Source organism: Pezoporus flaviventris, unplaced genomic scaffold, assembly GCF_033815535.1.
Source record: "Pezoporus flaviventris isolate CSIRO_AGI_PZ_B2104156 unplaced genomic scaffold, CSIRO_AGI_Pfla_v1 ptg000059l, whole genome shotgun sequence".
NCBI lineage: Eukaryota > Metazoa > Chordata > Aves > Psittaciformes > Psittacidae > Pezoporus > Pezoporus flaviventris.
The window spans coordinates 3,779,285-3,803,352 of NW_026892607.1; the positions used below are offsets into that span (position 1 = coordinate 3,779,285).

The 24,068-nt window shown below is 39.9% G+C and overlaps 3 protein-coding genes and 1 non-coding gene across 8 annotated transcripts in view; 3 read left to right on the top strand and 1 right to left on the bottom strand.

Moving 5' to 3' along the window:
- Window positions 1-24,068, bottom strand: part of SLC44A5 (solute carrier family 44 member 5) — a 175,720-nt gene that overhangs the window by 110,769 nt on the left and 40,883 nt on the right. The gene's annotated exons all lie outside the window — the stretch shown is intronic.
- RABGGTB (Rab geranylgeranyltransferase subunit beta) lies at window positions 634-14,699 on the top strand. The gene is made up of 9 exons (XM_061469794.1): window positions 634-862; window positions 1,350-1,457; window positions 2,475-2,672; window positions 5,046-5,151; window positions 6,460-6,512; window positions 6,632-6,742; window positions 8,355-8,480; window positions 9,313-9,462; window positions 12,413-14,699. The coding sequence occupies exons 1-9, from the start codon at window positions 860-862 to the stop codon at window positions 12,551-12,553; spliced, it is 996 nt and encodes a 331-aa protein (XP_061325778.1). The 5' UTR covers window positions 634-859; the 3' UTR covers window positions 12,554-14,699.
- Window positions 1,582-1,664, top strand: LOC133277689 (small nucleolar RNA SNORD45). The gene has a single exon (XR_009746279.1). It is a non-coding gene; the product is annotated as a small nucleolar RNA SNORD45 (small nucleolar RNA).
- The window catches only part of MSH4 (mutS homolog 4), a 29,249-nt gene continuing 21,499 nt past the window's right edge, over window positions 16,319-24,068 (top strand). For 3 of the 5 annotated variants that reach the window (XM_061469795.1, XM_061469796.1, XM_061469797.1), the window contains exons 1-3: window positions 16,319-16,645; window positions 18,739-18,900; window positions 21,742-21,905. In XM_061469795.1, the coding sequence (XP_061325779.1) occupies window positions 16,369-16,645; window positions 18,739-18,900; window positions 21,742-21,905 (603 nt within the window). In that variant the 5' untranslated portion in view covers window positions 16,319-16,368. Of the gene's footprint in view, window positions 16,646-16,888; window positions 16,973-18,612; window positions 18,655-18,738; window positions 18,901-21,741; window positions 21,906-24,068 lie in introns of those variants that run through there. The other 2 variants (XM_061469798.1, XM_061469800.1) reach the window with 2 other exon arrangements.

The following is a 24,068-nucleotide window of genomic DNA, read 5'->3' on the forward strand; positions in this document are numbered from 1 at the left end:
CCTAGGAAATGAGTTCATTAAGTAAAGTGATTAATTGCTATAAATCACCAACTTCTTTACCTGCAGGAAGACTGATGATGCAACATCCTTGGAAGGTATTTATGTAAAAATAGATCTTGACTGTTCTGTGCAAGCCAGCATTGCGCATCTTACTTCTTTATGGAATGGCAGGGGTGCTCCTGCCTGGCACAGCTCTCTGGGGGACACCTGGCAGCATCAGGTGTTGCTCATCAACACATTATCATCCCGTGCAGTTTTAAACAGGTAGCAAAGGGTGGTTTTGAACTAAAGTTATCGCTACCTTCTCTGTAGCTAAAATCTTGGGATTTGGGAACTGAGGTCACAAAAAGAAACCGGACCCATGTCTAAATGGGCTGTGACGCAGGAAAGCGCGCAGCTGCAGTCAGTGTATGTAAATTCACCCGCTTCCCCCGTGTCAAGGTGACCTTTAGCTGTGCAGAACTGCTCGTGCACCCCCGAGGCCCCAGTGTGGCCCCTGCCGCGGCTCCCGGCGCAGAGCGGGACGTGGCCCACCCCAGCAGCGTGGCCCTGCAGCGGCAGACCTGAACGACCGCCCGGCCCCCTCCTCTCCTCTCCTCGGTGGGAGAGCCGCGGACCGCGGTAGGGCCACCCACCGGGAGGCGATGGCGGCTGGGCCGCACAGGCAGCTTTAGGCGACGCTCGGCTCGGCAGGCCCCGCTGGCGGTACGTCAGGCTGCCGCCTCACCTGGCGCGGCCCCGGGCCGTGACCGCCGCTGCCTTCGGGCGGCCCTGGGGCAGCCATAGCGAGGCCCTGCCGCCGCCGCCCCGCCGTGCTCCGCCCCGCAGCACCACACTCCTTCCGGTGCAGGCGGCCAAGATGGTGGGTATCGCTGGGCGCGCCGGCGAGAGTGCCTGGCCCGGGGTCAGTGGGTAGGCCGAGCCCGCGCCTTCTCCTCGGGGGGGACGCGCAGGCTTCCAGCCGCGCTCCGCTTACGCTTGACGGGCTGGGGGCGGCCCCAGGTGTGGTTCTCGGCCCTACGGGGCCAGAGCGGGCCTGGCCCGGGGATGGCGGCGTGGTGGCCCGGTTCGGCCCCTTGGCGGTGGAGCAGGGTTCCGCGGCTCCTGGTGTTTCGGGGTGTTCGTGGAGAAGGGCGGTTCCGCTGAGCTTTACGGGAGGGTTCCGCTCGCTCTCTTCGCTAGGGGCGGCGGCGGTGGCCGTAGCCGGGCTGGGAAGGTAGCGCTGGGGGCACGGGGTCAGCCCGTGTTCACCACCGAGTTTGTCCGTGTCCCGGTGGCGGCTGGGTTACACCCCGGTCCCACAGCCTGAACTGACCGCACAACCGGCGTTTTGTTGGTACTTCTTACAGGGGACACCCCAAAAGGATGTTGTGATAAGACCCGATGCCCCAAGCACGTTGCTCTCGGAGAAACACGCGGACTATATAGCTTCGTATGGAACAAAGAAAGATGATTATGTAGGTATCGACTCGTGTCAGTACAGCTGCAGTGTTAATAGTCATAAATTCTTGTTCACAAGCCAGCTCATTCTCACCCTGCAATCCCAAGTGCAAAAGAAGGACATCTTTGTTAATATCTCGAGGTCTATGATGAGTTTTGGCATGTATTATCTGAGTGTAAATTTGAAGATTATTGGTTTAGCTCTAGAATTACTCTGAGACCTGAGAAATGAGCTGCTTGTTGCATTTTCACCCGCTAGAATGCGCAAGGACTATAGCTACATTTACATGCTGCTCTTTTGATGGGACGGCATGGGGAATCCCACCACAGTACTGCCCTGTGCTTCCTGGGTTTGAGAAACACTTTAACAAACAGCAGTTTTATAGCCTTGGGCCATCAGGCCCAGACAGTATTCCGGTCCCAGTAGATGAAAGATGTCAGTAACTGCTTGTGTCTGAAGAAAACATGCAGTTACCTCTGCTGTCTGCAAAAGAACTCTAAGCACTATTGCTTATGATTGTTCTTGTGCTCAGAAAGTAGAAAACAATGTTTATGGGTGGTGTGGGTGATGTGATTGGTTTAAGAGAATTCAGGATGAAATTTCATTTCCTAGTGCAGCTTTAGATTGTGGCGGTTTTGGCACTTGACAGTTTCATTAAATGGTAGGTTCGTTATTTTTGAGACTAGCTGGGATGGTAATTTGAGTGGTAGTTTGAATACCAAGGTAATAACTGAATTGGTGCTAAACTACCTGCATGCGTTTAATTTGATATTGATACTTTGAACTAGACAAAACGGGAGGAAGGGAAAGTAGTACATGTAGATACATGCATATACATGTGCCTGTATGTGTGCGTATGTGGACAAATGCATTATCTGCAGAGTATGTGTGAGGGGCTGCTGTCTAGTAAGTTGTTAATGGGATGAAAGATGGTTGACATACATTAGCTAATGTTTACAGTTTGTAGTATTTTCATTGTTCTCTACTGATTATGTGCTTATCTGATGAAGAACTAAAATAATGCACTACTTAGGAATACTGTATGTCGGAGTATTTGAGGATGAGTGGTGTTTACTGGGGGCTGACAGCAATGGATCTCATGGGGCAGCTGCACCGAATGAATAAAGAAGAAATTCTGGAATTCATCGAATCATGTCAACATGAATGTGGTGGAATAAGTGCCAGCATAGGTCATGATCCTCATCTCCTCTATACCCTCAGTGCTGTCCAGGTAAATGTAGCAGGGCAATTTTAGAAGAAACCATTGCATTTACTGCTTTTGATGACTGCAGACTGATGAGCCAGGTCCTGTGAGATGCCAATGGAAAAACTATTTGAATTCCTTCTTAAACAAAAAAAAAATCAAACAAAAAACTTTAGCATTTGGCTGTATTGTTTCCTACAAAATGGTCAGATTTTGGAAGGCTGTGTTTTTTAATGATAATTTAATGCATTCTTGATAATTTTGCTGCAGTTTTTTTTAAATGCTCTTAGCTACAGGCTTTGCTTGAGCTTTTGGTAGGTAAAATTTGGATTTTATAAAATCTTTATAGTGTACACTGAGGTGAAAGATAAGTATGACCAGAATAAGAGTAAAGTTTTGGATTTTTTTTTTCATGTATGCATTACTGTAGAATATGATTGATAGATATTATAATGTATTAACAATTATATAATATAAATAAGTATATATCTAAACTATGTAATATGTATAATTATACATACTGTGTTTAGATGTTAGTACTGTACAAAAAAAACACTGTAGTACTTGGTTCTTGCTGTGTTCCTCAAATCTGCTTTTTTGTGTATAACTTAAAAATGATACCAGTCTCCCGAGCATTCAATTTAGATGGTGTGTACTCTTTCCCTGAGAAAGAGTAATTCTCAACCTAATCTTTTCATTGCCATCATCTCCACTGTAGATTTAATTTGTCACTCTCCTCTTGTTTGTTTTGTTGTGGTTTTTGGTTTTTTTTTGTTTTGCTTTTGTTCTCATGAAAACTCATGTTGTGGAAAAAAATACCAAAAAGGCTCAGATGTTTCTGAACTGTTGTTTTATTGCTGCATAACTTCTCTCTGGTCCAGTCTTATGGAAGAAATATCTAAATGGTGTTACAAATAAATAAGATTCCCTGTTTTAGGAAGAAAGTGTGTTGGATTTAAGGTGTTTGATTTGAAAGCCTTAGGTAGGACAGAAGAGTGCTGTTTTCTTGGGTTAGTGGCAAGTGCTGGCATTTATTATCTGCTCTGAAGTTGGTATTTATCACCAGTTTAGCTCTAGAATTACTCAAGTACTGTGAGAACCAGGAAACTAAAGTTTCTTTAGGCTGTGACATCTGGGCTGTTCCAAATTGCCCAGTCAAATTCCCTTCACAAATTCTAATGCAGTATAAGAAGGGGGTACAATCTGAGGTTGTTAGAGATGTTTGTTCTTAAGTAGATACTTGATGTTACTGGAGGATGTTTTCGTGCTAACTGAATGCAGCTCTAGATGTGCAAAGTTGCGAAGTTTTAGCAAGTGCTGATGTAACACTTTTGTTCATTAAAACAGCATGTCTTAATGAGCATGCATGTTCTTAGCAAAGAGACATACCCAGAATGTGTAAGAGTCATGTCACATCTTCCTTTGACTATTAATAGCAATTTGTTCAGATTTGCTTTTTAAGGAGTATGCTATGATTATATATTTTCTGTTAGAGTTGTATGTTCTTTTTTTTTCATTTCCTTAAGACTTAAATTTTATCTAACAATTGAAAGATTCCATCTAACTCTGGGTGTTCAAAGTCATGCTTGTTGGTATTTTTCAGGCTTGGTGCTATAATACTGCTTAGTTTGAACTCTTCTTTCTAATTCTTAATTCCTCTCATTACATATTATGCAAGTTATGAGTAAAACCAGGAAGCTGGCTGGGGCTCAGAAACAGTATTGCTTTGTCATATGGATTTACTGGCTCAGATCAGTGGTAGCTCAACAAACTTTATATTCCCTATGACATCTGTTTTTTTATTGACTGTACAGTTAGTGTCTACTCATACTGTTCATACTTCAGTTACTGCAGTTTGGGTCTCCTCATTATATTTGAAAAAGTGAATGTAAATAAAAATCATTTGAAACTAATCATTGCTGACAGGCTTGGACTGTAAGTGCTGTTAGTAACAAGCAGTTTAACTTAACCTTGCCATATATCCAAGTAGCAGCAGTGCTCATACTACATATCTGTAAATCTAGGATGTCATTATACCGTTATGAAATTAGCCATAAATTAAATGTCTGTTCTGCGTAATGCTGACATAAAAACAAACAAACCTGATTATGCTTTTGAGAAGTGAGCTGGAAGCTGGAAAGTAACAAAGCGCGAAAGAGTTCAGCTTGAATTGCCTATGTTTGCACTCAAGTGTTTCTTAACAGTAAGAGTTTCCTAACAGTTTTTAGGCAGAGATAGATGAACTGCAGTGAATGACATTTTACTTTAGTAAGCCTTATCAGGTAGCATTCACAGTTAAATGAAGTCTTTTATAAATCCAGGATTTTTTTTTTTTGTTAAAGAAATAGACTTTTTTAAATTTTTGCCTCTCTCTGATTGTTACTGTGTCTTTTTTCCCAGATTCTTATCTTATATGATAGTCTGCATGTTGTTGATGTAAATAGAATTGTTGAATATATACAGAGCTTGCAACAAGAGGATGGATCATTTGCTGGAGACAAATGGGGTAACTTTTAGATCATTAAAATTTACTGGTTTGGTTGACATGTATTAAGTCTGTGAGCTTAAGTTTCCTTGGGTGATCTTTTTGCTTATGTTTTGTATGTGAACACTTATTTCTGAGTTATGAAAAAGGAGATTTTGTCAAGTGCTGAGATATGTTTCATTCCTTTCATAAATGTTCTAAACTTCAGGTTTATTCTTGTATTAAAATTGTCCATCTCTGAAAGAAAAAAACTTTTGAGCATTTGTAACTTGACAATGCTTTGATACAGCAGATAAGCTACTTCATAAGGGATACAAAATTGCATGTTATTTGATGGCATTCAGCTACGATCTTTATGCATGACAGCTGTGGAAGCATCTTTCAGTATATGGGAGTGAGAAAAATTGGGTTTGTACTAATGAACTTCTCTTAATACTGATTTTGTTTCTGCACGTAAATTCTTTATGAGCAAAGCTGATATTTTTACGCTGTAGCATAAATATTTAGTTCCATGGAAAATAGCCCATGGAACGCTTACATTTTAATAAAATTAAAGTACTAAAACATACCGAATGCACAATGGATTTATGTTATTTGTGGGAGGAAGTTAACAGTGCAACTGAAGGAATGCAGTACCTGATGTAGGACATAACAGCACAGGTTTGGTTTGTATTTATCAGCCTGTGAATTGATGAAGAAGAAAAGTCTTGTATCAGTTTAACCAAAAAAATACTGCTTGTGGATGGGTTCAATTTTAAATTTTGACTTCAAGTATTAATTGTTTGGAGTTTGTGTGAGGAGAGTTACATTGGTATGGACTTCCTGAGCATCATTCTGCTATAGATGTAGCCTTTCTGGTTTAGCTTCCAGATAAAAGTATGCAACTTTTATCAGTCTTACTCTAAATACAAAAGTGGCTTCTACTTCTGCCTAGATTTAAGGCAGGTGAAGAGTCATGTCTGGGTATTTTTGAGTCCACGGCTCTGTGATTGTCTACACTACAGAAACTCTAAAATTGTGTAGTTATTTGTAAATTACCACTAGTTGAATTGATTTGGCTATATATCTGACTGTACACCAGCTTATTATAAACTGTTTGCTCTTATGTGCAGTAAACAAAACAGTTTTAATGTACACTTTCTAAATTAGTGAGGAATAATTCATGGGCTGGAAAGGGAAATAGTACAAGAGCAGTTTTTGGCTGATTTTTGTTCTGTGTAGAACCTGGTACTTTAACATACTGTTTCATGCTTTTAGTGGTGATTTAAATATATTTTTATTGTTGTTAATAAAAATACTCTTATTTCATTTCCTATCCTCGCTTTCTAGGAGAAATAGATACAAGGTTCTCATTCTGTGCTGCAGCAACTCTTGCACTTCTGGTAAGTCCTAAATCATTATGTGTACACATGCAAAATCTTCTGTTTGGTACTGCTGAAGTTTCTGAACATAACGAGCTTGGTAGTATATAAAGTGCATTAGTTGCTTTTCTGACTTGCAGGGAAGGCTGGATGCTATTGATGTGGGAAAAGCAGTAGAATTCGTTTTGTCCTGTATGAACTTTGATGGAGGATTTGGTTGTAGACCAGGTTCCGAATCGCATGCAGGGCAGGTGAGTTTTGCTTCATATGGAAATGTTTTAAAATTGCAAGCATCACATACTGCCTTAAGCATTTCTTTACAGTGTCTATCAAGGATGTCAACTGATAAACCTTTCTTGTTTCCAAAATGCCTGATTCTAGTACCTTAGTTAAAATAAACAAGCAAATAGCTAGATAAATCAGAGATTTGGGCCATTACAGTGTGTGTGTGTGTGTGTGATGAATGTCATAAGGGAATAACTTAGAGGACTGTGTTTCAGTCTTCACATAGTGATGTTGAAGTAGTTAGCACAAGGAATTTTTAGAGAAATTGAAATTGGTATTAATAGAGATGTTGTACACTGTGCCGCAAATCATGAAACATAAAGGTCAATTGTTATGTGTTATGTTTGACACTTATCAGCTGCTGAGCTCAAATAAAAATGAGATGTGAACCTTCTCAAGGGGAGGGGAAAAAGTAAACTCAAACCAACTGGTATAGGGTTGCCTATATGGTCTAGATGGCTGGACCGTGTTCTACTGTTCAAGGAAGTCACCAAAGTAGCTGAATGCACTCTCTTTGCAGCTGGCATTTCCAGGAAGGATTAGATCTGTTGTGCATATTCACATACTCCTTGAACCACTGTAAAGCGCAACTCCTTTACCTGCACAATAGTTCAAAAGTTTTCTGGGAATATAAAACTTTTTTACTGTTCTCAGATAGGCACATCCCTGTTGATGGGTGCTTTTCTTGTTATTTTTCCTTGTTGTTTTGGGTGTGTGTTTTAATTAGGAAAAGGTGATGATGAGTGGTTTTCAGTTGAGGTTTTTGTCTCTTGTGGTTTGTGCTTTGGCTGCTTTCCTAGTGACTGCATGAAAGGTGACCAGTGTATCATAGAATCATAGAATAGTTAGGGTTGGAAAGGACCTTAAGATCATTCAGTTCCAACACCCCTGCCATGCGCAGGGACATCTCACACTAAACCAGGTCACCCAAGGCTCTGTCCAGCCTGGCCTTGAATACTGCCAGGGATGAAGCATTCACAACTTCTTTGTGTGCTGTTGCACTGTAAATGTTATTTCCCAGAAAAAAGTAAACATGGATTAATCCATGCACATATGTTACATGGCACATTGGCAGCAAGCGTGACATGGCTAGATATATGTGGGATTGCCAGGATAGTTAAAGATCAGGGTAACCTGTTTCTAGAGAATGTCTTAGAAGGTCTTTAGTTTGCTGTCCGCAAGCTGCTGGTGAAGAGGCACATACAGGAATAAACCGCATGCTGGATGCAGAATTTTCATATAGGCCATATCCCGCCTGCAGAAATCAGTTTGGCTTCTCTGGCTTCAGAGTCCATTATCTTAAAATAAAACTGCCTGATCTTTTAGACTTTTTCTCCAAGTGCGTTAAGTTCTTATATTAGTAAAATCTTACTGTCCTGTAATTACATCATATAGCTGGTACTTTTATACAGTGCAACTGTATCAATAACATACTAATGGAAAAGTAAAACCAAAAGTTAAAATGTATGTTTATTTTGTATTGTTTGCATGGCCGTACTCCTGCTTTGAGATCTTCCTGCATTTAGTCTGCTAACTATAGTCTTTAAATACACAACCAATTTATGTCTGTAATTTTAGATCTATTGTTGCACAGGATTCCTGGCTATAACAGACCAGTTGCATCAAATAAACGTTGACTTGCTGGGTTGGTGGCTTTGTGAACGTCAGTTACCTTCCGGGGGTCTCAACGGACGACCAGAGAAGGTATTAGGTGGCTTTTTTTCTTTGCTCAGACTTCAGTAGAGATTATTTTTTCTAAAATGAAGTACTTCTGGAAAACATCATGACTTCTATGAAATATTTAATAAACTTTTCAAAGAAGTTAGGACTTCATTTTGACTCTTAATTTTGTCACTAACATCTGTCATGCAGTCCTTAGTTACGCTTGGTGTGAGTACTCGGGTTAGGAAGGTACACATATGGGCGTATGTCTTGCTGACTACTTTAACCAGTATCCTGTTAAATTGGGGCTTTAATATTTTCTGACATGAGGAATGATCTCTTCTGTAGAATCTGTGCAAAAATTACTGTTTTCCTGTATGTAGATCCTGGGTATAATAGTGTTCCTCATCACACTAGGGAATTGTGTGACCTCAAATAATCTTGACTGATAAATAGATAACCAATTAAAAATGCTTCCCCTGCTCTGTTCAACCCCTTGCCATGGAAAAAAAATCCAACCAAACAACCAAAAAGTAATTGATACGAAGTTCTTTGTACTCCTGAAAAAGGGGCTGTGGTTTTTTAGCCTCTTCCACAGCAGGTGAAAAGCACTTCAAAATCACATTCTTGTGGTTTTGTTTCCTGAAGAAGAGGTTTGAGAAAGAGACTTTTCCTTCCTGAAAAAGGGAAGTCCTCTGAAAAGAAACTGCACCCAGGAACTTTCTTGTCTTTTACTCCAAGTAAGCTCTTCAAGTGTTGTTTCTCTGCAACAGTATTGTGACAGCACACTTAGTAATTTGCAGAATCACCAGTAAAATTTACAGTGTCATGTTTAAAACAAAATCAAATAATAATCTGCTTTTCTGCTTGCCAGTTACCTGATGTATGTTATTCGTGGTGGGTGCTAGCATCTTTGAAGATGATTGGTAGATTACACTGGATTGACAGAGAGAAGCTGCGCTGCTTTATTTTGGCTTGCCAGGATGAGGAGACAGGAGGATTTGCTGACAGACCAGGAGATATGGTAAATAACCCCTTACTATGTAAGACACGTAACTGAAAATTCCAACTGGGAAGGTAAATTTTCTCATTTGAGTGTAGCTCAACTTGTGATCCAGGTGTAAGCATTCTGCAGAGCCTGCAGTTTGCTTTGTAGGAAAGATTAGGGTAGAGTTGCTTTTGAAGGCTTGCTTGGGCAGCACATACTTTATGTCACACCTGCGCTGTGATATTCCCCACTGAAGTCAGTTGCCCTTCCTTACAAATCCTGGCTTGGTTCTCATAACGCATACCACACAAATTGTTTCTTACAAGACCACTTGGAAGACCTCTGTAAAAGTACTGTGTCTGGTGTTTTGGTTTTTTGTGTGTTTTTTTTTTTTTCTTTTTTGGTTGGTTGGTTTGGTTTGGGTTTTTTGTTTTGGTCTTTTTTTGTTGTTGTTTTTGTTTGTTTGTTTTTTTTATTTTTGGCAGGGGGGATGTGTGGGGGTTTAGGAGTTTGGTTTGTTCTGTAAACGATATGCAAGCTAGAGTCCAGTGCAGGTGAAGTAGTCATCGACTCTCTTCATGGTTTTGCCTGATCTAAATGAGCTGTAAGTTTTTATTAAGAATCTTTATATGTTAGCTTTTGTTCTGTGCCAGCCCAGCAACTGCCTCTCACTGGCATTTGTCTATACGAGGAGGGAGGAAAAAGGTTTTGTGATAACATTATGAAGAGCGTGTTGGTACAATTTTCTACTTGTTTGAGAGAGCAGTTATGGTTTAGGTGGTCTGTGCTCTCTGGTTTCAAGAAGAAATAATGGAGATTGCCCAGGTAAAATGGCAAATAAAGCCATCTTTCAAGGATCCTGGACAGATAAAAGTATTCTGAGACTTCAGTGCAATTCCTGTAAAGCAGTTGGCTGCTTATTTGTCAGAGGTCACAAAGGGGACCTCATTTTATTGCTCATTCTATTGCAGCTGACCATGTCTTCTCCTTTCTTCACAAACAACTTAAGAACTGAAGTAGCTTTCTGTTTCTTTGCAAGATGATACATTCCCAGTTGGGGGAAGGGGAGAAATCTCCTTATTCTGGTCTGTCATTTGGGAAGTATTTTGGTGTTCTTAAAATTGGAAGGCTTTTGTATTTCTAAAGAGCACACAGAAAGACTTTTTCCCTTTTCAGAATTCTCCCTGAGAAGTGTGACTCTTAAAATCTTTATGCTTTTCTGGCTTTGAGATTAAATTTGAGCTATTGAAGTATTTTTGTCTTGCTAGAAGAGCACCTTTGCAGAGCCTTTCCTCCATGTCTAATGCAGGCTCCATTGAGAGGTTTTTTGTGTGTTATGTTAGTGGTCATTTCATATTATTTTTACCTGTTACCCATTGTTGAAGTGGGTGCTGCCATAGAGGTGTTGACACCTACAGGTTTTTGCTTTGTTCCTGTAAAAACTCATTCCTAACAAACCTGTTGCTTTGGAGGCTTGTGGGGTTGGTTTGTTTGAGGATGTTTGTTTTGGCTAGGATGGGGGTGTTTATTTGGGGGGGTTAGTGTGGTGGGGGTTTTGGTTTGTTGTTGGGCTTTTTTGTTTGGTGTTGTTTTTTGGTTTTGTTTTTAGTTAGTTTTAGGTTCCAGTCTTGATTTGATGTTGTGATTGTACTTCAGGTTTTGAACCACTTCACAAAAGATAGCTCTGTCATTTTTTTATATTTTTTTAAGTTCCAAGCAGCTAATTCTCAATAACTTAACTTCAGTAGCTGTGCTTATTAGCTCTTGGTTGTCATTCAGCGGGTGTTTCCTTGTTATTTGCTTTGAAGAAGATTGCAGAAAGGAGCAGATGGCAGTAGATGTATCTTCTAGGAATTTCGGTTTCCCTGAACACACATTGTTCATCAACAGATTGAATCTGTAACTTCACTTGCACACTTCCCATTGGGGACCATCTCCCCTTCTGGGCCTGTCCATCTGTCTTGCCATTCCTAAAGTGTACTATTCATTATTATTATTTTACTGCTTATTTATTTTACCCCTCCTTTATGGCCATATACTCAGTTCTGGGCAGGAGCAAGTATATATAAGTCTAAGCTTTGACCGCACTAATAATGTGGTTGCCAATCCATTGAGGAGTGAGACTTGCTGTGGTAGTGTAGTTTGAACCTTCTAGGCTGTGATCAGTGGTTGAGGATCCTGTATATGGCTGCAACATGGTAATTTGGCTTAGTTTACTGCATTATAGAACCTTTGCAGTGAGATCTAGAAGTTCCACTAAAGCAAACAGGATGTATGCTGCACCAGACGGCACAGGGACTTTTGGATAGGTTTTTGTAGAATGGTTGATTAACTCCATTGACAGGATGCTTTTAATGAGACTTCATAATCTGCTGCAGTTATGTGGTGGTAAGTGCTTTTAGGGAAGTTTCATACAGTGAAGGAATACTTGGACACCACATCACTGCTCCTGTCTCTTCTGGGTTTTTTCTTATATTTTTTCCTTCAATTTTCTTTCACAGTAGGTTGCTTCTCCCCTCTCAAGATTTTACAGCACAACTCTGTATTCAGAGACCATTAAAGAGCTGAAGACAATTAAAAGGTTGCTGAAGAGCAAATGGGGAATTTATGGAAGCGATACTTATGGATGATCAAACTTACTTTTAAAATCTCTTCTTTGCTTCTGCTACCCTGTGACATTTAATGGTAATGGAGGCAAACGAGTGCTTCCTGTCAAATTCAGAGTTGAAAATTGTCTTAAGAGACAATTGGCAAGCATCTCTGAGTAAATCATAGTATTGTAGATACATGCTGTGGAAGCTGTCTTGCCTGTCAGCACAAATGAAAGCTTTGTTCAGTTGCATTGTCTCCTTCAGCCATGGGGGTTTTCAGCCTCTTCCTAGCAAACAGAAGCTTCATGCCATACAAATGAAAAGCTTGTATGAATGAACATTTGAACATGAACATCTTTGGAAACAGACACAAACTCTTTTTCTTTTTCCCCCAGGTGGATCCATTTCATACCCTATTTGGAATTGCTGGACTATCTTTATTAGGAGAAGAACAAATCAAGGCAGTCAATCCTGTCTTTTGCATGCCAGAAGATGTCCTTCAAAGAATAAATGTACAGCCTGAGCTTCTGAGCTAAGCCTCATAGAGACAAAAGGTTGATATGCCCACTTGCTTTGGTTCTACTGATTTAAGTAATCTCATCTCTGAAACTGTTAGCATATTCTTTGAGATGTTTACATTGCAAAAGTAAAGCAATAGCTTTACTGTTGGCTTTGTCACTTCGTAAACTGTATCAGAACAGGCTGCTTCTAATAATCTGAGTGTAACATGTTCTTTGGTTGTATATAAGAGACGTAGAAACACTTCCAATGTGTACTTAAATACACGGTGGGCTTTTTTTTTTTTTAATATTCAAGTCAAAGCAATAGCTTGAATGTTTAATTTTTGTATTCGTGTGATATCAACCATGCTCACATCTGTCCTTCAACAAGCATGTTTTGATGGCAGATCAGAGAAAGCACTTTAAAAGAGTACGAAAAAAAAACACCAATCAAACCAACCTGCAAACAAAACCCTACTTAAGCCATGCACTTACTGCGGTGCGCTTGTGTATGTAATTGTTCCTCTTCACATTTGCCATCACTTTTATATACTGAGAAGCAAGTTTTTTCTTCTGATAGTAATTGATTCCAGTGAAAACAACAGTTGTTGTTCCATTAAGCATATAAATGTCTTCACTTATTGATGAGTCCCTTAGGCAGAATTTCTCTGATAGAAATAGAGCATACCTTGAGTATCTGTAGTGAAATTTGCTAATACTAAGCATTCTAGAGAAGGTCTATAGGACAGTAACTTCTAACTGAGTATAGAGTTGATACTAAATTTGTTGCTGAGTTGCAATCCTGTTTTCGTAGCTTTTAAGACGGTAATTGCCAGCACTTGATTATGGTGTAATGAGAATAAACTAGGCATGGAAAATACTTGTTCTCTGAAGGATTAAGTCCTCTTTGTCTTCATAGAAGCCCTAAAATTGCCTTTTAATTTACGTTCCTCACACCCTGGCTAAGAGTGAAATACATAATAAAAGGTAATTGTAAAGGGGAGAAAGTCTTTGCTTCTGTACTTCAGAAGGTCTACATTTGTTTCAGACACTTCTAAAAGCCATCTGGTTAGTTTTACCCAGCCTGTTCATGTTAGTAGAGTGTAAGGTATAACTGGACTTTTTGGTAGACCTTTACTAATAGAGAATTTCAAAGAGAGAACGTGCATTTGAATGCTTAAGTATTTCTAATAAATGTTTTAAGCTTTCTCTACAGGCTTTTTTAGATAAGGTAAGAACCCTGCTCTTCTTAAACTGTCCAGTTGCCTGATGAATTAATTTCCTTCTCAAGGTTTGGAAGAAAGTTACAGCAGGCTTTGTGTTGAGTGTGAGAGAGCGAGAACACTGATCAGGTTTTATGCAACTATGAGGTGTAACAGAAAATTTTAAGTTATTTTTTTCTTATTCCAGGTTACTTTTGCAAGTGCCACTTCTTTTCATCTAAGGAAACATTGTTCAGTACATAGGAATTTGCCATTTTTCCATGTTGTGTAGACAGAATAGAATCATCTTCAGAATTTCTAGTCTAGTATAGACAGAGACACCTTGAGAATTAGCCTGTGGGTGATACTGCATGACAGTGTAGAACATTTAACTGTAGGTTGAAATCCTGTTAATGTATTGGAGTTTTTTTTCTGAAGAAGGTCTGGTCAACTTCATTTCCTAAGTAAGCTGTTACTTGTGAAGATCTTAAAAGATTATAGGTTAAAAAAGATGTATGTGCACAAACTGACTTCTTAAGAATATTCTTCCATTCTTTACATCAGTTCTTTAAAGTACTGTATTTGCAGAAGTCATCACAATTTTTCTTACGTGAAGAAAGTCATGTTTTCTGTTAAATATCCAGTGAAAAAATAGTTTCCTAGTGTGTCTGTGTTATGTCTTATGCCATTTTGGTGCAAAATCCATTGTTACTGTCTACCTCTATTTTGTTAAAAGTACTAATAAGATTTTTCTTTTCTGAGCTTATGTAGTTAACTTTGCAATAATTAATCAGCAGTTCTCAGTCTTTGGTTACTGGTCCTTTATTAAAGGCTTTCAGAAATACATACTTTCATAACCTTTTTTTCTTTTTCCCCGTGGAAATATTCCTATGGAAAGATCCCAACATTATATTAGTACTTGATTTTAAGTACTGTAGCATAGCCAGTATTCCCAGCAATAAATATTGCAAGATACTGTATGAGAATTTGTGAGAGAATAGTGAATAATCTGGGTACATAAATTGTGTGTCTGTAGATATGCTTATTCAAAGAAAATGAGGAGGGAAGAGGGATCAACAGCCATTCTGTTGCCTTCAAGAACATGGTCCAAGTCCAGAGGTATGTACTTTATTCCAGAGATGATTTTTCTCAGTTTTCTTAAGGCAACTCTGTTAAGTTGTAACCTGTGACCATACAGAAGGAAGGAAGGTGGAAGATGGACTTTGCCTTTGTTTCTGCCTTTCTTGTCATATGCTTGGATTTCTGTCAGAGAAGAGGAAAAGGGTCTAACCCCCTTCAGCTGCAGGAGTCTGAATGCACTCTGAATTGATGGAAGGGTGTCGTGGTTTAAGCCCAGCCGGCAACACAGCACCACGCAGCGCTCGCTCACTCCCCCCTTTCCTCCCCCTGCTTGCAGAGGGATGGGGAGGAGAATCAAAAGAATGTAATTCCCACGGGTTGAGATAAGAGCAGTCCAGTAACTAAGGTATAACGCAAATCACTGCTGCTACCACCAATAATAATAATAATAATGATAAGGGAAATAACAAGGGGAGAGAATACAACCACTCGCCACCCACCACCCGATACCCAGCCTGACTGAACAGTGATCTAGCCCTTCCGGGTAACTGCCCCAGTTTATATACTGGGCATGACGTGCTGTGGTATGGAATACCTCTTCGGTCAGTTTGGATCAGGTGTCCTGTCTCTGCTTCCTCCCGGCTTCCCCTCCTCCCTGGCAGAGCATGAGACTCGGAGTAAACATTACTGAGCAGCAGCTAAAACCATCGGTGTTATCTGTGCTGTTCCCAGGCTGAAAGTCAAAACCACAGCACTGCACCAGCTACTAAGAAGGAGAAAAATGACTGCTACTGCTGAGCCCAGGACAAAAGGAAAGCTCAGTGTAGGACTTGAAATTGAGGACAGGCAGTAGCTGGAATGGGCACCTGCAGCCTGCCATCCTTTGCTCTGCAGTGACATTCAAGTTCCTGGTACCAGGCTGATGATACTCGCTGCTGAGAAAGCACGTGCTGTCTGAACTGTGAGCAGATGCCAGCAGAGGAGCTGCAACTGCTGTCATTTCAGTTGTGAAGCTGAGTATCCATCAGACTGCAGTTGTCTGTGAAGCGCCGTGGGCTGGCAAGGGCTGGCTTCTGTCTGGAGTGTTTTTTAATGCAGGTGTGTTACGTTCCAAGGACAAATCTTGTCAGAATGTTTATTGGAACGGTTTTAGTGGTATGTATGCATGCTACAGTCATGTGACACACGTCAGAGCGTGCTAAGGGCATGTTTTAACAATTCTAGATGTACACAAGCTTTGTGGTTGTTATTGGGATCTTTTAGTACCTAAAGTCGTGAGCAGGGAGGACGCGGCTGGAGCAGTTTCTGGATGCTGAAGAACGGATGCGGGGCGAGCTGCGGGTGAACGCGCCGCTCCCGTTCTGCAGAGCTCCCTTCCCTTGCAGCCCCGTATCACCCTTTCACTGCGTGCGCAGCCGCGCTGTCTGCGGCGGGGCGAGCGCTGTTTGTGCCCGTGTGCGGCGGGGGCGCGCGGCTCCCCTCAGCGGCCGCCGGGGGCGGGGGTGTGAGAGCGGGGCGGGGGCGCCGCCATTTTCGGGGGCGGCGGTGGCCGTTCGGGGCGAGTCGGCGATGCTGGAAGCGAGCAGTACGGCGGCCGCGTACCGGCGGGAGACCGCCTCGGCCACCTCGGAGTCCTACACTGGCCGCTGCTCCTCCACGTCGGGGTTGGGAGGGCGGGCGGAGCGGCCGCCCCGCTATACCCTTGGGCTGCTGCAGACGCCGCGCAGCACGACGGGCAGCACCGGAGAGCTCTCCAGCGGCGGGGCCGGGCCGGGCAGCTCAAGCCGGGAAGGCGTCGCCCCTAGCCGGGTTGCCGGGGTAAAGGCGCCGGTTTCCGGAAGAGGAGGTGGGGTGCTGCGTTGCCCTCTCCGTACGGGCCTTGGCCGCTTTCTTCTGTCGCCCTGCCCGCTGTTTCGGTCGAAGGGGCAGTTACACGCGGTGGTTGCCTGACGAGGCGCAGCACCATCTCCTTAGTGACCTTTCTCCCCCCGCCCCGCCGCTTCCCTTCAAACCATCAGGACAATGGTGGTCGTTCTTCACACTTCTTTAAATAAATCATTATTTTCTTGATGTGAGATTTCTAATAGCATTATCTCGGTTCCCTGATGGGGTCAATAATTTGGTTTGAATTGCAACACAGTATTGCTTCACTAGGGACCTGGACAGCGTTCAGGTGGTTATGGGACTTGGGTTTGATTTCTTTGGTGGTGGTTTTTCTTTATTCTTTTTTTTTTTTTCTGTTTTTTTTTTTGCTGGTTGGTTTGGGTTTTTTTTTTTGTTTTGTGTGTGTGTGTGTGTGTGTGTGTGTGTAGTTTTAAATGCTGTTATCCTCCATGTGTTGTAAAAATGTTGAGGTCCTAAAATGTGATATTGCTATTGCCATCCTCCGCATAAAGCTGTTCACCCTGGGCTGCTGGCTCCCGCTGAGGACGTGGCACCTCAGCTCCTGACTGCTGAACATGTGTGCACCAGCCAGTTCCTATTGTTCAAATTGTATGTTTTTCAGTGAAAAACCTATAAAAGGAGCTGGAAATTATCTTAACACTTGCTGGAATGCATTCTGAAGTGCATACATCTTCATTACATGTAAACTGGGAGGAAGGTAACGTGGTTGTGGGTAATGTACATGCTCAGTCATGAATCCTAAAATATGCCAAACAACAAACAGAATTTCAATTTGAGTAGTGCATAACTTGTTAAATGCTGGTTTTAAAAGATACCCCAAGGTGGTTCGGTTCATCTGGTCTTTAAAATTACGTTTTTCCCCATGTTATGCCAGGAAATCAAAGTCTTCTCTACCAAACTTCTGAGTGAACTTACGCATTGTGAATGATTTTTTTTTTAAAAAATCACTGTGCATTTCAGTGCTGATTTGTCCACTCTTAAAAAACCAACCAACCAACCAAAACCCCAAACAAAACAGTCTGAACTAATGATGTTTTGTTGGGTTTTTTTTTTCCAGATGTCAGTTTTGTAAGATCTAAAAAAAACATCTCCCACAAAAAAAATCAAACAATATTGTCAGTATTTTTGTACCAACCATGAGGAAATGTCATGCAGTTAATGGGTCATCTGAGCACAGTGCTAAAGTATTCTCTCTTATAGATCTATTTTTAATTTAATAGAGGGAACAGAAATGTTTGGGCTTCCATGTCTCTTAATACCTGGAATTTTGTAACTGCTAAGTAGAAAAACTCTTTCTATTTTAATTCCTTTTTATGCAACTTACGGCAACTATTCAAGCTAAATTAAGGATATGATGTTGATTTTAGTCATCTCAAGAAAACTGAAAATAAATATTTTAAATAATTCGTTAAACAGAAACATGATCTGAGAGATTTTGCAGGACTTAAAAATAGAGATAAATCTGAAGATATGTGTGTAAAAGAAACTGCAGATAACAGATACTTCCCAGATTATTGTATGATTTCTGAGAGCTGAACCCCATAAAATCAAAGGGAGATCATTCCATTCTCAAGTGGAGGAGGTTTTGAGCATGGTTCTTTGTTTTCTTTTATTAAAAAAAGAATGCTGACCTTCAAAAATAAATAAACCCATAAACACATGCAGTTTCAGGTATAGATTTAAAAACTGATAGGCAAATGTAAGATGGTGCTGACACCACATTCATAACTGTAAGGTACATTAGAATATGAAATTATGTGTGGTACAGTGACTTCTGTAGTATTTCAGTCTAGCAATGCAAACAGTGGCTTTCATTGGTGCCTCAACTTACGTCATTGTGGAAAATAAGCATTAGTAAAGGTTTGATTTCAAAACAGACTTCTTTTTATTTTATTTCATACTTCAAAGAGCCTCTGTGACATTAGAGGTTGTTGCTTGGATATCTCTGTAGTAAGAAAAATAAAGTTTTCAAAGTGGTATATTTATGTATTGCTTTCTGAATTAAAAAAAATATTTTTTTCCTTCCCCTTTCAGAATCATATTTTGGGGACAAAAGTTCTTGTGTAGAAAACACTAGCACACTGAATCTCACGAGTTCTTCTGTGCGAGGCCTGCATAGCACATGCGTAGCAAAAACACCCCTCTCTTCTAGTAGATCTGTTTGCAGAAGCCATACGCCTCTTATGGGATATTCAGGTAAGATTAACAGCTACTAAAGGAAATAGTCCTACTTACATTTTTTACATTATTTTATAAAGTACATTTTATTTTTTAATGTGATCCAGTAAGATACTGAAGTATATTCAAAACTCAGAACATAGTGTGTTTTGTACTACAGAGGGTGCCTGCCAATGCAACATGCACCCATAGGGGAAAATGCTACATTAAATACTTGAGTAGATGTTTTGGTATTGCAACCTCTTGCCATTCTCCATTCATGTATAAATTATCACTGTAGTTATAATTCAGGCTTTTTTCAAATTGTCCAAAATGGATTTATTTTTGTGGCCATGTTGGTTTGTGTGGTGACTGAACTGAAGATCCCAAATTCATGCACATTGCTGATCAAGGTTTCTTCTTAGGCTTGTAAATGCTTGTACATTGTATATCATGTTGTCATTCTCAGGTCTCTTGATGCAAGTTTTACATGGTTTACATTGGTCTCTTCAAAGATGTAGAACACTAGATCTTCAGAGGAATGCTTATCCATTGGGTATGAGCTATTTATGCAAAAGTTGTGCTACAGGTTAATGATGCCTTGTGCCAGGTTATGTCTGTCTGTGTGCTCTGGTAGTGCAGAAGTGATGGGATTCAAAGTTCTTTAACTGATTAATCAGTTCTGTCTTTAGTGTTCTTAAAGTTGTTTAATGGTAATTCTTTGAAGCAATGAAATTATTTAAAAATTTATTTGAAAAAAATACCTATTCCTGATAAGAATATAAACTGGCTCTCCACTTGCCACTGAATTATTATTATATTGCAAAATGTAAGTATCATGAAGTGTGTGGTTTCCTGCAGCTGTTGTGATGCAGTTTTCTTTGTGACTACTCCAGGAACTGGAGAATTGGAGTAACTATGATGTTGAAACCCACAGAGCAGATTTCTCTAGACATTATGCAACTTAACAGTGAAACAAGCTCACTTCGTCTGTTCCCTTTGATTTTACCTGTGTGTTCTTTAGCCTGAAGAAGTTATTTTTTCTGTTTTGTGTGTGACAGTCCTTAATCAATCTTTCACTGACCTTTAATGACTACAGCATATCCAGAATCTCACGTTCTGATATGTAGCGAAGTGTATGTAGCAGCTGCTTTCCATAGGCTGATAGTTACTTCAGTATTGCAAGTTACACATTTGCTAGTTTGAATAGCACAGTCTCACAATGTTTGGTCACAGATTTCCAAACAAAACATTGTTAGTAGCTTCTCCAGTAGAATTTGGAAGAATGCAATGCCATTTTGCAAATATGAAACAAAAATTAGATGAGATACCAAAAGAAGCAGTGTATACATGTTTTTGGTTTTTCATAGACTAGGAGAATTTCAGTACACCAAATAAAATTACATCAACCCATTACAAGAGCACTGCTTCTTAAATGTGGAATATAATTGGATGTGTTGGGACTTCATTATTATTGGTTAGACATGTTGTTGCATTGATTTGTGATGGCAGGCACCTAGAGGAAAACTGGGGAGAAGTGGGAGGGCCAGCTCATTTCATTCAGCTTCTCATCACCCCGATTCTGACTGCAGATGATAACCTCATCTCAGAGACTGTCCAACTTCCCAGCTCACAGATTAGCTTTTAGGTGCCAGAAGAGTAATGCTAGGACAGTTGGGTTTTAACTTGATGCTAATTAAACTTCTGTTTCTTAGCAGAAGTGGTATGAAGCACTGTATGAAGTGGTGTGGGAAGAGTGAGATGAAGGAATGCGTCAGCCTTTGTCTCCAGTCAGCTGTACTTCATTAAATCGTAGTTGAATGAAAAACAGGCCCATTTTTGAAATTTCAGCTATTTGGCTGACATGAGATGAGGAATAACAGGTCTGTTCAGGTTAGATATCAACATCAGGTTTATTGTAGGTCTGTAGTACAATCCCAAAGTAGATTTGCTGTGTTGTGTTGGGCAAGTTGTTAAAGCAGTTGAGTTGGTGGTTTTATCTGCATGGGGGGGAAAGAAAGAGACTAAGTAAGAAAATGAGGGTTAGTGTCTTCAGGAGGGATGGCATTAGGCGTTAAGGAGCTTAATTTTCACACTTAGTCTTTGCAAGGGGTGTGTTGGAGAGATAGCTGGGTATTTGAAGGAGGAGATGACATTTGTTGAGGTTGTGATCATATCTGGGAAAATGCAGGCTAAAACAATTTTCAGATACCAAAAATGATAAAAAACCCCTCCACACCAAAATAAAAATCTAATTACTGGAACTCAAGCATACTATAGATATAGATATTAGAATAGTTTAGCATAAAATCCGATAAAATATATATATTTGTATATAAAAACATTTGTTTTCCCTAACTTGATCTAAGTTCCCTAACTAAGATCTAAGCAACCTCGATCAGAGCTATGCCTTTAGTGGAATATTAATTTACAGTATCTCTCTGCAGTTAATACATCTGATTTTAATTAACGGTAATAGCTATGCATCATTGGAATTTAAATGGCAAGTGTATAATAATAGCCATGTCTTTTGGCATGTAATAAACATCGGTTCTTTGTTTAGCACAGAGGTAGTGACTCAGAAAGTGTTTTCAGTTGCAACAGAGATGTGATTAGTTCTGACAATCTTTAGGTAATGCATTCAGTCCATCTTTTAATGTAGGAGTGTGATGGTTACGCTTTGGAAAGTGCCTTGCCTGTATGGTGTGGCAAGTAAGGAGTTCAACAACCAGGATTTTTAATTTTTAATGAAGTTTGTTAAATTGAATGGGATTTCCATTATATGAGAATACAAATACATATTTCACTTGGGATGTCAAAGAATGATTCTGTGAACATAAAGTAGTGGCTTGTAACTGAATATATGGAACTGTTTTACAGTTACATCCTCGTCTGCAGTCTCTACTCATACTGCTGCATCAGTTATTGTAGCTGTAATAGAAGGAAGAGGCCTTGCCAGAGGTGAAGTAGGAATGGCCAGTATCGACTTAAAAAATCCTGAGGTGATATTATCACAGTTTTCAGACAATACAACTTATGCCAAGGTATTGTTGCATATACTTAATTGCTGTTTCCCTTACAGGCTAATTATGACTTTCTTCCTTAAAAAAGCTTATGACTAATGGGAATGTGATAGTTTGTAGAAGAAACTTCTCAAATGTGAAAGCAACAAATTCTAGAAAATTTGCAGTGTTGAAAGGACTATTTTCCTTACTGTGCCTCAGGTTTTAGATGAAGGGGAAAGAATGTTCTGCAAAAGAAAAGTAGCCTTTGCAAAAACCAGTGTGTCTGAATTGTGAGGGAGTGAGATGCCTAATTTTGAAGATCACTGGGCAATACATGGTAGTAGAACTTGCAAATACTTTTCATCAGGCAGAATAGCTCTGAGAGCAGAAGGGCATAAATGGTATGGTAGGGTAGGGTAACTGTAGGTCTGGCTTTGACTGCATAAATGTTCTGTCTCATCAGCTTGAACTGAAATTCACCCCATTTACAGCCAAGTGTTCTGAATACAGAACTGAATACCCTAATTTGGAGAGTAATATCTCCGCTTTATGCAACACAAGCATGAGTAAAACATCTAATGGTTTTGTTGTAGCTATGCCTGCTAGAAAATAATGTGGCTTGTAGGATCTTTACAATATTTGAAGGAATAAAACCTAAATTTATGAGAATAAGTAGCTATGACTCAGGATATAAACAGCCATCAAATCTGTTTACTGAAACATGCTGTCTAATGTAATTCTTTTGTTTTTAATCAGCAGTGCTTTTAAAACTTATCCTGATCTTGACACACGCGGGTACATATTAAACCTGGCAGCTACAGAAGTACTTCTGTAATACACAGCACTAAAATTCAAAATGAGATGCGCACCTTGAAAGTGTGGGTGCGTGATAAAATGTTGAGGTTCGGGTGATGATGTGGCAACTTAACCATTCTCTTAAAGGTGTGAAAGTGAAAACTTGATCTGCTAGTACCTAAGAAAAAACCCTGTCCTGTGTAAGCAAAAGAATGTTAAGACTAGAATCTTGCAAGGAAATCTTGGATTAATTTTATGGAAGTTGTTTAATGGTTTCGTAAAGATTGCAGTTACTTCTAAGTGTAAAAGGCTTTCTTTTCAGCTAGCAGTAGCTGTGTTTAGGGTCTCCCTGTTCTGCTGTGTCAAGGTTAAGGGCTGCGTTAGTGTCCCATGAAATTTATCTTTGTCAAACTGGCAAGTATTTTAGCTGCCCAAACTCCCTCCCTATCCCTTTACTTTTGATTTTTGTCTTGCATTTAATGATAAAATACTTCTCTTAAGACTCGTATTTTGTCTTTAAATTATGATAACACAACTTTCTTCTCTGTTACTCAGGCTTGTAACTTGTCAAGTTTACATCTTCTGTTACTGCTTGTCAGGCCTTGACCAGATTGTTCAGTATTTTTCTCCCTTACTATTCTAAAAGATGGCATTTTTATTTGTATACATATCTTTGTATTTTTTCATTTAGATTACTGACTTCTTCAGTCTGTGGGCATACCTGATACTGTATTGACCATCCAGTCAAAAAAAAACCAAAATCCCAAACAAAGAACCCCAAAACAAGCCAACTCTCAGACCTTTTCCCCAAGGGCACTACATGGCTTAGTTTTGTATCTCATTCTTTAACATGTTTAACAGTACTGTCTTACCTGCTGATCAGCTGCTTTTTTACAGTGTCATTATCCATGTTTTGCTAGTGATTGATATCAAAGTTATTGTATTTTACTTTTCTTGTACACTTTTATTTTTGAATGTTACATAAATTAATTCAGTGAAGTTTTCTTGCATTCTTTAAGTTCCTCAAGGTTCACTGTATCTGTGATACCTCTGAAAAAACTTTCTAATGATTACCAGACACGATGGGCAGCAGTAGCTTTCCCTCCCACCCTGCAATACCCTTATATTATATATTTTGTGGGTTTTTTCTTTATGCTTGTTCACCTTTCCATTTTTACCTGTCCCTTCTATCACATCTTAACTTCTAAGCGCTTAAAGTTTTTTCATGTTTCTTCCTTGAGAATAGGTGGTTGATTATATAAATGCCTAATGTTTGTTCTCTCTTATGAAGTAAATAAATAGAAAAGCATTTAGTGTACTTTGAATCCCTGCAGCAGGTGTGTAAAAATGAGAGAAATGTTGTAAGAGGAGGTTACAAGAAAGTCTAAAGCAAGTCTCAATCAAAAG

Coding starts and splice junctions, on each gene's coding strand:
- RABGGTB (XM_061469794.1), top strand. Junction 6,513..6,631: donor CAGCAACTCTTGCACTTCTG/GTAAGTCCTAAA, acceptor TCTGACTTGCAG/GGAAGGCTGGATGCTATTGA. Junction 8,481..9,312: donor TCAACGGACGACCAGAGAAG/GTATTAGGTGGC, acceptor TCTGCTTGCCAG/TTACCTGATGTATGTTATTC.